This window comes from Onychostoma macrolepis, chromosome 13 (assembly GCF_012432095.1).
Source record: "Onychostoma macrolepis isolate SWU-2019 chromosome 13, ASM1243209v1, whole genome shotgun sequence".
In the NCBI taxonomy this organism is placed as follows: domain Eukaryota; kingdom Metazoa; phylum Chordata; class Actinopteri; order Cypriniformes; family Cyprinidae; genus Onychostoma; species Onychostoma macrolepis.
Genome location: NC_081167.1, coordinates 4,385,470 through 4,399,852, shown reverse-complemented (window position 1 = coordinate 4,399,852; position 14,383 = coordinate 4,385,470). Strand labels below are relative to the sequence as shown.

At 38.4% G+C, this 14,383-nt stretch overlaps 1 protein-coding gene across 1 annotated transcript in view; it reads right to left on the bottom strand.

Annotated features, from left to right (window-relative positions):
* Positions 1-14,138, bottom strand: part of LOC131552435 (CUB and sushi domain-containing protein 1-like) — a 165,714-nt gene extending 151,576 nt beyond the window's left edge. Inside the window, exons 1-8 of the mRNA XM_058796222.1 lie at positions 13,739-14,138; positions 10,306-10,500; positions 10,067-10,205; positions 9,643-9,830; positions 6,507-6,695; positions 3,400-3,516; positions 2,882-3,097; positions 2,567-2,755 (exon numbers count right to left, since the gene is read on the bottom strand). Of these exons, the coding sequence (XP_058652205.1) occupies positions 2,567-2,755; positions 2,882-3,097; positions 3,400-3,516; positions 6,507-6,695; positions 9,643-9,830; positions 10,067-10,205; positions 10,306-10,500; positions 13,739-13,988 (1,483 nt within the window). The 5' untranslated portion in view covers positions 13,989-14,138. The remainder of the gene's footprint in view (positions 1-2,566; positions 2,756-2,881; positions 3,098-3,399; positions 3,517-6,506; positions 6,696-9,642; positions 9,831-10,066; positions 10,206-10,305; positions 10,501-13,738) is intronic.
* Between the last annotated feature and the right edge of the window lie 245 nt (positions 14,139-14,383).

Genomic DNA, 14,383 nt, shown 5'->3' with positions numbered 1-14,383 from the left:
GAAGCCAAATGTTCACATACTGAGGGCAGAAAGCACAAACTTATCAAAGCTGCACATGGCTGTTAAAAACTAGGGGTTGGTAACAAATAAGTTGGGTTCCCTTGAAGCCTGTAGTGCCCTGACAGCTGCTACTCCATTTCCTACTGACAGGCCAATTTTAGGCCAAGGTTTTGTACCGTCTGGAATTTGAGTCTTTGTCATTTTGATGAATCACTGCGAGAACAACTTCAGAGGAATGCTAATTAATAGAGGCCTTTATGCATTGGCTAGTTGCTGGTCACAAAAGCTCACTGCTGTGTTAGGATCAGATGTCCTTCTGTTTAATATTCTGCACCAGTGACTCTCTAAGTATATAAGCAGATGTTGCTTCAAGACCTTGAGCTCAGCAACTTAAGGTAAAACTCTCCAATAATGGCCTCCTGGTTTCCAGACTTTTTAAAAAGGTACCAGTCCCTCAGAGACAAACTACTGAGATAAATCAAGTTGTTTTAGTTTTTTTTTTTTTTTTTTTTAGTGCCAGAGGACACCAGTCAGTAATTAGTTTGGTGTGACACAAACCAAAAATTTAAAGGGACCACTATATATAAAAAAATCTATTTTGCACATTTCAATTAGCATTTTATTAATATTTAATCTATCTGTACATGCATACATACTGTACATAGTGCACATACATATATGCAGTGATTGCAATGTTAATGCAATAAATCAATCAGTAATACTTATTTATTATTTTTTTCTAAACCATTTAAATCAAATATCTCAGGTGTCTAGCTTTCACCCGCACCCATTTTAGTTATCTAGCACCCTTATTGTTTGGGAAACTCTGGTCTGGAGGCTTTCAAAAACTAGAGATAATTTCATTTAATGAGAATTTCCCCATCAACCCTTTATCAATTTTATGTAGCTAATATAATCCAAACCTCTTGAGGCTAATGTTTGTTGTGTTCACCAGACCAATTAAAGACACACTCACATGCTCTTATTACACCGCCACGATTAACTACTATTAAAACCCCGTCCAACAGGAGGACTGCACAATTACAACCAATTATTTTGTCAGCGCTTTTAATGGTGTCCACAAATATTAGACCTTAACCACTTAACTGCCACTATTATGGCAAGGTACATCTCTGAAAGTTTTTTACCCTACAATGTGAACATTTACTGTGTCAAGTTTCACTATAAATAAAACATTAATAAGATGGGTGAATAGTCTGAGCATTTAATAATGAATTTGAGGCATTGTAAAATGGGCTCAATTCAGGGTGAAAAGAATAGACCAGATTTCTAATAATATGCATTGGCTAAAATTTCACTCTAGTTCTCCCTTTCTTATATGGGACATTTTATGACCAAATTAGCCTGAGCTTTATTAAAATGTCAACAGACTCTTAGAAATCATTGATTTAATCCATTCTGAATTGATAACCCAAAAATAGAAGTAATGGTAGAAATCTGCATTTCCATATATATTTAAGAATTTAAATGTCTATTCAACAACTCTAAAAAGTGTGAACAAGACATTTATTATGCCATAAGTATTTTATGTAGACCCTTTCTATGTTTTAAAATTCAGTTAGGAATAAAACCGTAACAAATTTAGATTTAAATCAACAATTCCAGTTTCTTAACATCGCATTCCTTATTAAGAACAACCGAATACAGAATAACAAAACTAAAATAACAGAAAAAACTAAACTGCTCTAAATATGTATTTTTAACCACATTTTAAATCTCACAAAATGAAGTGTGTGAATGCGACACAAAAGCTCAAGACTAATTTTTGAGTCTTTTTGCTTATATTAATTCTGAATTCCCAACCCTTACATTGATTTATCACTTTCAACCTGCCTGGTTGAAACCTGAACAATTGTCTAAAGCAAACCTGAAAAGAATTGATGCATTAATGGGATAGTTCAAACCCCCCAAAAAATTGTACAGTCATTTACTTACCTTCATGTCATTGTCAACCCATAAGACTTTCATCTTTGAATTTTAGTATTCTGTCATAACTTAGTCCATCCACAAAAGTCTATGTAATTAGCATTTGCAAACTTCCAAACACATCATAGAAGTGATCCATATAAATTATAAGGTCACACTTCTATGCTATTAAGAAACCATTAACTACGACTTTTGCATCAAAAAACACTAATTTGCTGCTTATTAAAAGTTAGTAAGGTAGTTGTTAAGTTTAGGTATTGGGTAGGATTAGGGATGTAGAATATGGTCATGCAGAACAGGTGTTTTATAAGTACTAATAAACAGCCAATATGTTATTAATAGGTATGCTAATGTGTAACTAGTGAATAGTGAGAATTGGTCCCTACACTAAAGTGTTACCAATTATACAAAGCAATCAGATCTTTTGAGATGACTTGGATTAAATTGCTTCCTTCATATGGATAACTTTTATGACAAAATGTATAAAAATGATCTAAGACCTTATGAATATAGAATGGCATGAGGGTGAGTAAATAATGTCAGAATTTTCATTTTTGGGGTGAACTATCCCTTTAATGAACACACTGATGTTTGAGAAAAGTAAATTATGTCAACCTACCCACACATCTGGGCAGGGCTGCACTCCACACTCTCCGGCCTCCACCCAAGCAAGTGATCTTACTCTCGCCTTCCAGACGGTAGCCCGCAAAGCAGGAAAAGACCAGCGAGTCGCCAACCCCGAACTGGAAGCCCACCCTCCTGCTGTATGCGGGTACTCCCGGATCCTCACATGGCTCTAAGTTGTACTCTGTGATACAGAGACATAATAACTCTTAAAGCTCCAGACTGCTTAGCCAAGCATGGGTTAGAGTAAGCACCATGACAACCATGCCTTCAAGCACACTATAATGAACAGAATGAGTGATGCCCCCACCAGAGAAGGTGATATTGAATCCCTCGTATGACATAGAGAAGTCCGAGACAAAGCGTAGCTGGACGCTGAAGTTGCCAAACAGGCCTGCTTTGATGGAGGGCGGCAGGACGGAGCCTGTGAGCCTGGCCACCGGCTCAGTGAAGCTGCCGTCCTCGGTAATGAGCAGGTAATCATGGGAGTCCTCCAGGTGGAACGTGTGGAAGAGAAGCTGCACTCCTGGGGAGTTTTAGATGAGATTAGGGCCGTCAGTCACAAGCAAAATCTCCGTTTCAACCTCACAACCCACTGAGAAGCCTTCAGAGGGAACGTAATACTGATCGAAACAGAATCGCATTTGCCCGACATGGTGCTGAGTAATAAAATGTAGAGAAATATGAAAGGTATCTTAAATTCGTTATCAAGGGTAATTTCAAAGGGCACAGAAAGGAACCTCATGGGTAAAATCAATGTGCCTCAAACTGTTATCAGTTTCAATAGTTCGTGCAGCTCTCGTGGCTGTAACCTGTTCTTTGTCTTACCTTTCCCATGAGACACTTCTACCGTCCAAGTGCAGTTCAGAGAGTTTGGGTAGAAATCTGGAAAACCAGGGGAAAGAACTGTTCCCGTTTTTCCGTAGATATAGCCCCCACACAAAGCTGGAAAAGCAATAACAGAAAGAACTTATGTTTGAATGGCCTACTTTCCCTGAAAAAGAGTAAATCTAGCCTTGAAGTACATCATTCATCAATAATTCTTTTGGTTGGAGCTTAACTAGATTTTGTGACATTGCTATGCAGTTAAGTTCTGCATGGTTTCAGCATTTTTCTCTATGGTTGCTAGGATGTTTTGGGTGGCTGCCAAGGTGCTGCAAACTGTTCATTGCTCAAATAATATAATCATCAATGGTTCAAATATAAGCCCAGGTCATGTTGTTGCAGATATCTGGGTCACACACTTGACAAACAATATCCAGAACATGTAAAATGGTATTTATTTATGTAAAAACTACACAAAAAACTTGTAATGCTTCCTCTCTTTGTAGCGAAACTACAAGATGACGGATGCAAAACATGCAAAGCAGCAGAGTTTAACGATAGTCTAACTAATAAGAGGTTGACATCGGATACAGCACAACTACTTGTAAAAAGATCAAAAGGAGATATAAGAACTGAGACAATTTTCTGACTGGCGAACGTCTGTCAGTGGAGACAATCAAAAAAGGGCTTGTTTTTTTCTCAAAGTACCAGAGCTGTAAGACAGACATCATAACAGAATACTGAATGTGTCCTTGAGCCATGCTCATCATCCTGCTTTTATCAAAATAAATCATACGGTGCAGGTTATGACAGGGCACACATTTTTGAGCCTCAGTATTTTGTCCTTAAACGGCCCATTAAATCTCTTCATCAAATGACAATTCTGGCTTATTAAATATGAAGTCAGTCTATCCCAAAATTAGCACAACATTTCATAAGGCAAACTAATCGAACAGAACTAAAGCAGAGTTTATCCCTTAGCATCCAGAGCATCAACCTTTAATAAACTTGGAGAGTTCATGAACGGAAGCTGAGATTTGAGTTATACAGTCACAGGTAATTGGTGGCACTGATTGTTGGTTGGAAAAACAGCTTTAGTTGGTCAAAGGTTACATCACCTAGTAAATATTCATGATGTTAAGTTAAATAATCCTACCCCCCCACCCCCCACACATACTTTTCAGAATATTCACTACTAGCCATAGAAATGCATCATTCCTGTACAAAATTTTGTTCACAAATTTGCAGCAAATATTTATTCTTGGTGCAAAAAGGCCTTCAGGCAAATCGGAGTGCCTAAATCGCTATTAACCATGCAGTGCAATCACTCCAATGCAGTGCCTGAAGTGGGTTATTGCTGTTTGACTCTAGTGTAGGTTGTTTATGGCTTCCAAACAATGCAGCAACATAATAACATGTAGGTTCCCCTTCATGCTGCCAGAACAGTTCTGATGCATGGACATTAGCAGCAAATTCCTACAAGTTGTGAGGCCCATAGATTTGATGGTCCAGCACATCCCACAGATGCTCAACTGAATTGAAATCTGGAGAATTTGGAGGCCAAGGCAATACCTTGAACAATTTGCCATGTGCCATGTACATTTTTTGCAGTGTGGCAGGGTGCTTTTATACTGCTGGACGAGGTTATCGCCATCAGGGAACACATTGCCATGAAGGAGTGTGCATGGTCTGCAACAATCTTTGCAGGTGGTGGTATGTGTCAAAGTAACATAAATGCCAAGATCTAAGGTTTCTAAGTAGATCATAACACTGCCTCCACTGGCCTGCTTTCTTCGCATAGTGCATCCTGCTGCCATCTCTTCCTCAGGTGAACAACACACGTACCTGGCAATCCACCTGTTCTAAAAGAAAACATGATTCATCAGACCAGCCAACCTTCTTCCACTGTTCCATTTTCTAGTTCTGATGCTCATGTGCCCATTGTATGCACTCTGACCGTTCTGTTGCAGCAACCTTTAATGCACTGTGTGCTCTGACACCTTTCTGTAATGGCCAGCATTAAGATTTTAGCTCTTCCGTGTGATCGGACCAGAAGGAATAGTCTTTGCTCCTAATGTGCATCACTAACCTTGTGGGCCCCTGCCCCTGAAGCTGGTTCCCTGGTTGTCCTTCCTTGCAAATTTTGACTTTTCAAATGAAAAAAACTTTTAATTTTTGGAGATGGTCTAACCCAGTCATTTACCCAGTCAACTCTTCTCTTTCTGCCAAATACATGCCACCCCTTCAAAGATGCCACTGTAACAATATAATCAACGCTATTCAGTTCGCCTGTCAGTGGTATTAATGCTGTTGCCGATCAGTGTAGTGCATCAAACAGCATGTTAAAATGGCTCGACAAATCAGAATTTTAAGTCTGAACTCTCCATTTAATAATAATAATCAGCCTGACAGGAAGGAAATGTGTAATATTTTATGAACATGTATTTACATTCCCGCAAACAAATGGGGAGTATATGTCCTGTCTGTAACGAAGGTCAGGCTCTGGTGAGAGCCCATCATGCTGAATCAAAGTCTGTTAGAGCAAACGCACAGAGCTGATAAGATGCAAGCATAAGAGAACATTGGGAATTCTGGAACAGACAGGCAACAGCCTGATTGCTATTACTGGAAAACACTTTGTTTACTTCAATCCCTGTAATCGGAAAACAAATAAGATAAACAGCTTTATAGAGCACTCTCCTGTAGGTATCTGGTTAAGGAATTCCATTATTTGTTCCCGCTTCCCTGTCCTTTTCTCCTTCCCATTTAAGGTTATCTATGAAACAGCGCATGCCAGTCACCTCTCCTCTAATCAAAAATGTATGAACTCAAATCTCAGAGGAGTGTTAAGAGGGCTTACCCTTTCCCCTCTGATAAAACTGTAATGCGGCCTAGCAGGGTTGGATTATAGCCCGGACCAGTGCCCTCGGGCCCCAGATTTTTAGGGGCCTCGAAAGTCTTCACCAAAGGAAACTGAACCCCTGGGTGCTTAAAGCATAGAGTGCAAGCTGACACCAGGGTCCAATTGTTAGGCGTCTTTACACTGGGTGGTAGGGAGGAGCTGTTTCTCTTGTACATGACCAGAATCGAGAGAGCTCAACATGGCCTACCGTCACAGCTGGGCAGTGCATGGTTCCACTGATGGTTCCTCTCACACACAATGGGTTCATCATCACTCAGAGTATAGCCTTGATCGCAGCTGAACGTCACTCTGGAGCCGATGGCAAAATTGTTCCCGTGCCTTTTCCCATTCACCGGGATACCTGGATCTAAACAGGAATCTGTTTCCATCATAATGCCTGTGAGGAAGTAACAAAACAAAAAATATTTCATTTCACCTTCAAGGTCTAAATTGAAAGGGGGATGTGTCGGAAGCACTTTACACAGTATAAATCAGCAGATATCAGTCCCCCAGTGGTCTCTTTCCTTGAATCAATACATTTTTATTTCTACTTACCATTTCTATATTTTGAATATCATTTGGAAAAAAAAAAATGACAGCATTGTTTTTCTACATTGTTTCCCCTCAGAGGCTGGCATTTGAGGAATATTTCCACCTGTCAGTTTCACATGCATTCGGATCTATGATTTGGCCGCTGATAAACCTCTGATAGCCGTCTAAAAGTCTGAAAAATGGGAACACTTTGACACGGACGAGTTTCATATATATCAGGCGTAATGTCAGAGGTAATTTATTGGGAGTCGTGAATATTATTTGAGAATCATCTCATGTTCCCTCTTGCCCACATTTCTCATTCTTCTGTCTCTACTGCAGCACATTACATTATAATAAAGATGTTAAATTACTGCTGAAAAAGAGCAACTGGAGACTATTTGTCAAGCCATTTAGTTTTTATAAAGATACCATTTGCATTTTTCAGTTAAGCTCATGGGGGTAAAAAGTGATCAAATTAAATTTTACACACAAACCTATCTGTATAGTTGCAATAATACAAACAAGCAGGCACGTGGATATGTGCTATATTTCTAACAAGCAGTGCTAAATTTCTTAATAATGAGGTTCTGGAACAAGGATTGGTGTATTTAACACTCCTATCAAAATGCTGCACTTGAGCAGCAGGACACAACAAAATCAGATTTCAAAACAAACTAATTAAAAGGGAAAGTGATTAAATTATTAAGGGGCCACTCTGCCCCACCACACCCCCTCATGACTAATGAGTAGACTATACAAAGGGCACCCACCTGTCTTGCATATTATTGGTCCTAGACAATATTTCTGCTTGCAACTTTTTATAGCTGATAGCTGAAACATCACATGTGGCACCAACCAAAAGCAAGTTTTAACTAAAATAAACATAAATGGTTGTAATAATAACAACAACAACAACAATAATAATAATTCAATTCCTATTGTCTACATAAGAAATTGTTTAGCATTTATTTAATCCTTTATCTTTAGCCAGATATTTTAATCTGCATTTTTTTATTTTTTTTTACAATAATGTTAACTTTGTCTATTTATTAGGTTGAAAAGTGTTTACTATATCAATAGTTCTGTTTTTAAATTAAGATAAGTTGATTAAATTGATAAATTGATTATTTTGTTAGCTGGTAAGATTACTTTGTTCATTTACATCTTTGCCTGATAAGATGATTACAAAATGTTACTACTTCTGGTTTTACTTTTTCTATAAAGATAGTATAAATGATTAATTGTATCATTGATACAATGAATATCACATTTGACTTTTGTATAGGTCCTTGCATGATTTTGAGGTGAGGCGACAGGGATGTAGTAAAGAGTAAAAACATGTAAATGCACAAAATAGCATTTAATCTGCTTTTAAGTTTACTGACTTATTATTGCAAATAAAATTAAAATCTCTGGTTTGACTCCAATTATGTTTCATACACAGTATAGTGTACGATAATTTTTATAGTTGATTTTATTGAACTATGTACCTTGCCCATTTTAATACAAATAAATGAATTACTACATTGTAATTAATTAATTAATGTTACATACATTGATCACATAGGTGACAAAATCTGAATTGATGGGTGAGTCACCCTTGGCAAGACAAAAAAAAAATGGAGAAAAGAAGCTGTGATGTTCTCTTTTGCCAAAAAAGGTAAGGAAATATCAGCACCCATAATGTACTGAGATCAATCCAGCTATCTATGTAAGTGGAGAGACAAAAATGCTGAAATACGATCTGTAGTTTTCACAAATAAACCGGCAGGTAACATGGAGAAAGAGTACACACTGCTTATTTACATATACTAATTTACATATACTATAAAGCTGGCTGAAAATCAGTGTGAACTTTTCCTTTAACTGGTTTGAATATTAAATGGTTAAATTTAAATGTCCATTGCTATGCCAGTTTAAGGGAGTGTATTTTTTAGACTTAAAAGCTAAATAAATAAATAAATTCAAAGTCTTGCAAAAATACACAGAAACACACAATGGGCTAAAACAAGGGTAAAGATCTGTAGTGTTTTTATTGATTGAATATTTGATGGAATGTTTGGGTTTCCATCAAGACGAAGAACTCATAGAGTTTCTTCTTGGCAGGTAAACTAAACTTCAAGTTAAACGTATTCCTAATACGTTGGAACTTTAATTGAAAGTGGCCTTTTAGAAAAGCTTTTATGCTAGTGGTGGTTTATCTGTTCTCTATTACACACAGGTTTTTACCTCTATATCCCTGCGGGGGGTCCACTAAAACAGATGCCAAATCCGATTTTGGCTTTTTCTGGCTTAATCCCTCTTAGCAAGTCGACAATAACTACAAGAGCATTAAAACAATAACTATGCTTTTAACAATAATGATTTGTCGATCTGTTGAGCCTGCACTAACAAACAAACAGGCCTTGTGTCAGCGGGACATTAAACTTTAATCGCACTCTATAGTGCAGTTTATAAACCCACCACCACCAACAAACATATTCAAAAAGAAAACAAACTATATTTTCGGATCAGTTTAATTATTCACAGAGGTTCCTCACCTCTCTTAAAATTAGCTATTGCCTCTGGATGTTGATATTGGTCATGTGATGCTAGCACACATGTTGGGCTTCTCAAAATAATTTTTAGACAACTAGAAAACTATAATCTGATTGTAACCCTGGAGAAACCGTTCCAATTACATTACATGCACCAGAGAGCGTGTCCAGCCAAAATTTGTGGAATATTGCAGAACCGCCCACCGTGGAGCGTGAAAACCCAATATCTGTGCATTTAAATCACTGCAGAGGAAAGATGAGAAGCTGACTCACTCTCATAGCGGATCTGGAAGCCTTCACTGGAACGGCTGTTGTCGGTGGTAAAGAGCAGGTACATGTAATTGCCAGTGCTGATGAGGAAGTGGGGGGCCTGAGTGCCGTGGTACTCGCCGATCAGAGGCGACGAGTTGGAGGGTCCGTCCCGAATCTCCAGCGTGTCGTAATTAACCTCCGTCTGAAACCTGCACGGGAAATCAGAAAGAGCGGAACATCTGCTTACGACCCAGGTCTTTAGCAGAATTACTCTAATGAGGGAGATTAAACTGGAAGGTTAACGAACAAAATTGTAAAAGCGAGAAACTATACTGAAGAGACTGCTGCCAGGGTTTCCAGAAAGGGGACAGGGATGGGTGTCCAGGGGTTTCACATGCAATGAATTCCAAAAAAAAAATAAATAAAATCCAAAACAAATCAATACCTGTCAAAAGATATCTTGATGGCATGATCCTTTCTGGCTTCAATCACCCATTCGCAGTTGAGGGAGTCTTTGTAGTATCCGGGCCAGCCTGGGGACAGTAAGACTCCTATGGGAGCCGTTAGATGTCCGCCACATGGAGCTGGGACAGTGAGAGTGCAGAAAAATAAAATGTCAACAGCAGCCCATCTCACAAATCTCAGCAGCACCTTCAGAAGTGTAACGTTTAAGAGCTCTCTCACCTTCACACCGGGGGACGGCCGCATTCCACACCACGTTTCCATCCTGGATGACACAGGTGATGGATTCGGATCCGTGGGTTTTGATGAAGCCCTCATCGCATGTGAAGAGCACTGAGCTGCCCAGTAAGAAGTGCTCTCCAAAGCGCTGCCCATTGATGGGAATACCAGGGTCATGACATTCATTTTGACCAAAAGCTAGACATGGGATAAAAGTATAATCAGTGCTGAAGCATATAATACTTAATCTCGGTCCTGCCTGCTCTTGCCTGAGAAGATATCAGCACTTAACATTCATTAAGAGTACCTAACCTTCAATTAAGTCAACTATAATTATCTTTTAAGGAACAACTAACACAACTGATCTTGCCCAGAATGCCCAGTCTCATAAGGCAAATGTTGCAGTAGTAAAAAGTACCTGTGCGGCACCAAGACGTCACTAGAAGTTGACCTTATTTTGAGAATCCGCAACACACGTGTGAAAACAACGCTAACATACATGATACCACTAAACCTTTCACATACTGTATATAGCCGCCTCGGTACTCTTCAGATGATAGCATGTGTTTGAATGATCATGTAGGGGCAAATATGTATGGGTATTGTGAATTACAATACACTGTTGTATGAATTACATAAGTTTCCATAATTGTCCTGTACAGCAGTACAGTTGAGTTTAGCATGGTAACAGATATAATGCAGTGCATGTAAACAAAGCTAATATACACAGCTGTACACTCTGATGGCAACTCAATTTCTAATTTATTCTACAAGAGGCAATTTTTTTTTTCCCATCAAAATGCCACTTTGGTAACATCTGGATTATCTTTGAATGTTACCTTGTGTTTAAGTTATGCTCTCATGTAGAAGCAAAAACATTTTGTCAAGATTTTCCATTATAGTAGGCATTACAGTATTACGTAAGTTTAATTGTTCTGTACTATGTGGTCAAACATACCATGCACACAGATAGTAGGGTTAGATTTAGGGTTAAAAGCTACAGTAATGTATACAATACTGCATAATGCAAAGCATATATAAAATATAACAAGGCATTAATTTACTTTGCTTTAGGGTATAGCTGAATGCTTGATTCTGATTGACTGAATTATTTAGAATTATTTCAATATTGCACACTACAATTTGTGTCGTAGCAGCATTAATACCACTGGGTGAGTGTTAATTTTCATAATTCATCAGTCATTTGTTATTCCTTACTTAACTTTACATTAACAGTTACAATTTCCCATGAAAAATAAATGTGAATCATGAGAAAAAAACCACAGACGTTGAGGCGGTGCATGGATAAACGTCAACAGAGAGCATTCAGTCGCATTACAGCCTTCGTTTCTAAACCCTCTATTTTTTTCCGCCACACGGTGGTTTGAGACACACTCAAGACGGCTTGAAGATTTTCATCAACGCTCTGTTTTCCCTTAACACAACTCTGCAGACAGCTCACATGTGTGTCGCACATGCATCACAGATGTCAGTGTGGAAGCTTCAATTATTCAATATGTGCACTCGCAGAAGCAGAGAATCCTGCCAAAGCTATTTTAGTGTTTTCATTTGGTGAACACATCTGTCTGCGAGGCCCCTGTGGAAGTGTGATGGCTAATGCATGGAGACCTTGCGGCCAGGGCTTAGGGCATATACGCAGCTCTACCCTATTCCCAAATGACAGCCTCATTGTTCTTACGGCCATGCCTGACAGTTGCTCCAGCGCCACTTTGGGAAACATGTCTACTCCTTTCTGAGACAATGACACACCATTACTGAAGCAGCACTGTTGAGATATCAAACCACACAATCCACTGACACTGACATTGCCTACAACTACTGGCTCCATCTACCACCCCATTTTGTTCCCACATAGACATGCCAAGACGGATCTCGGTCACAGTTTCATCTATTCACTAAAAATATAAATGTGTTCAGTTTCAGCTATTAAGCTCACTGACTTGAAGTATCCCTAATGGCGTAATAACAGTCGAACTATCTTTAAAATTGTTCATAAAGAGCAATGCCACATTTATGCATTTAGCAGATCCCTTTAAAAAATCCAAAGCATTCATCAGTATGTGTTTCCTAGGAATCAGACCATTACCTTGGCATTGCAATGACATGATGTACCAGTTAAGCTACACTACACTGGTATCAAAGTTACATTCCAGAGAGGGCAAAGCAAGCTAACTTTTCAATGACAAGCTAGAGGAAGTCTCACAATTCCGTTGTGTAAAATTACATACATAAGATGCTGCTTTAGAATTTGTTCAAAAGAAAGTATCTAAATCATGCTGCCTACTTTTTGGTAGAGTCTGTCTATGCCTTAATATGCGGTCTACGTAGGCAGCTCACTGGGTTTCACAACAGCGTCATTGTGAATCGAGATTATCAAGGTCTGCAGTGCACCAAGACCTAAATACTAAAACGCATTTCTGTTTAAGTTCAAAAAGCTCATCTCAGTGGAAATCATATTTGTCAATGTAATTTTAATAAAACCTAAAAACTAATTAAACTCAGAACTCTTGCTATGCATGACTACATTTTGCTTCATGTGGGGAAAAAAAAAAAAAAGAAATCCAAAGCTTGTTGCTGTAAAATTGGAATCCCTTGAAAGTTGAACTGAAGGTCACAATGCCCTTAAAGTGCTGGAATTATGAAGTATAGCATTTTTCACAACGGAGATATGCCTAATGAAAGGTGCTGGGATTGCACCATAACATTCTCTACCTTTAACAGTCAATATTACAAATGAATCTATTCAACTTCAAAGATATTACTCTGACTTAAATCCTATAACAAGCTGCATACAGCAAACACATAAAATAACCCTTTGTTCTAGCAAGATGCAGGGAGAAATAAGATAATTGGCTAATTATATGGCAGATCTTGCCTTTCGAACAAAAGAGCCAATCACCAATCTGCAAAGTCACCACCTGGTCTTTATGTGAAACGTGGGCTCAGATTTTTCTCTACACTGTACTTGCACATTGGGCTAGAACAACCTAAAAAAATACTGTATACTTTTTCTTTTTTTCTTTTCTTTTCTTTTTTTGAATAAGAAGCAATGTTTATGATTACTTTTTGACATTTTGGTATTTCCCCATTCAATTAGATAGGAGCTAAACTTGCATGATTGAAAATAGCTGCCTGACCACATTCCCAAGATGGCTGCCGAGTGAACTGACTTGCCTTGTGAGGGACTTTGTTATATCCCAGTTTAATATGCAGATATATTGCCTTATAAGCAATCCGTAGGATGATTTCCCTGAAAAGGTGAAACAATGCGGCTCTGTGGCATTATCAAACATTACTCTATTTGAGCATCCGAACCAGCCCAACACAGCTACATTATTTGTGCCCCTAGTGGTGCAGAAATTGCACACTTCACCTCTAAAAATAATACACAACATAGTATTAATATCGGATTTACTTGTGTAGGTGATGTTAAACCCCTTTCCCGTGTTTGAGTGGTCCGACTGGAACTCCAAGCGCATTATATGCCCATTACTGGCGATCTGCGATGGTACATCCTTCCCAGAGAAAGTTCCAAAAGTGGTGGGCTCTGGCATCCCATCGTCTTTCACAATAAGATAGTCAAACTGGGGCTCCAACTCAAAATCGCTGAAAATGAGATGGATCCGATTGCCTGGCTCCGCTATAATGAGCCACACACAGTTCATGTTGTTTCCGTATTCCTCTGGGTAGTTTGGCGAGAGGATGATGCCTGACGGAGTGGTGAAATTGAAGAAGCAGGAGACTGTGGAGATGAAGACAAATATATATATAATTCCATTACAAAGGTTACAATATTTATTTTCATTCACAATAGATACGCTATCAGGAATACTATTTTTTCTCTAAAAAGATGAGAGAAAAGAGGATTCACATAGACCATGATAATGAGTTGTTTGGTACTTGCTTCCTCTTATCGCAATACTAAACAAAAATACCATTGCATGACAGGATTATCTCAGATGGATTGAGGGATATATTCACTACAGTTGTGCCTTTGTTTCAGTTTGAGTGTGCATATATTTATTTAATTATATTTTATTCTTTTTTCTTCTAATTATTA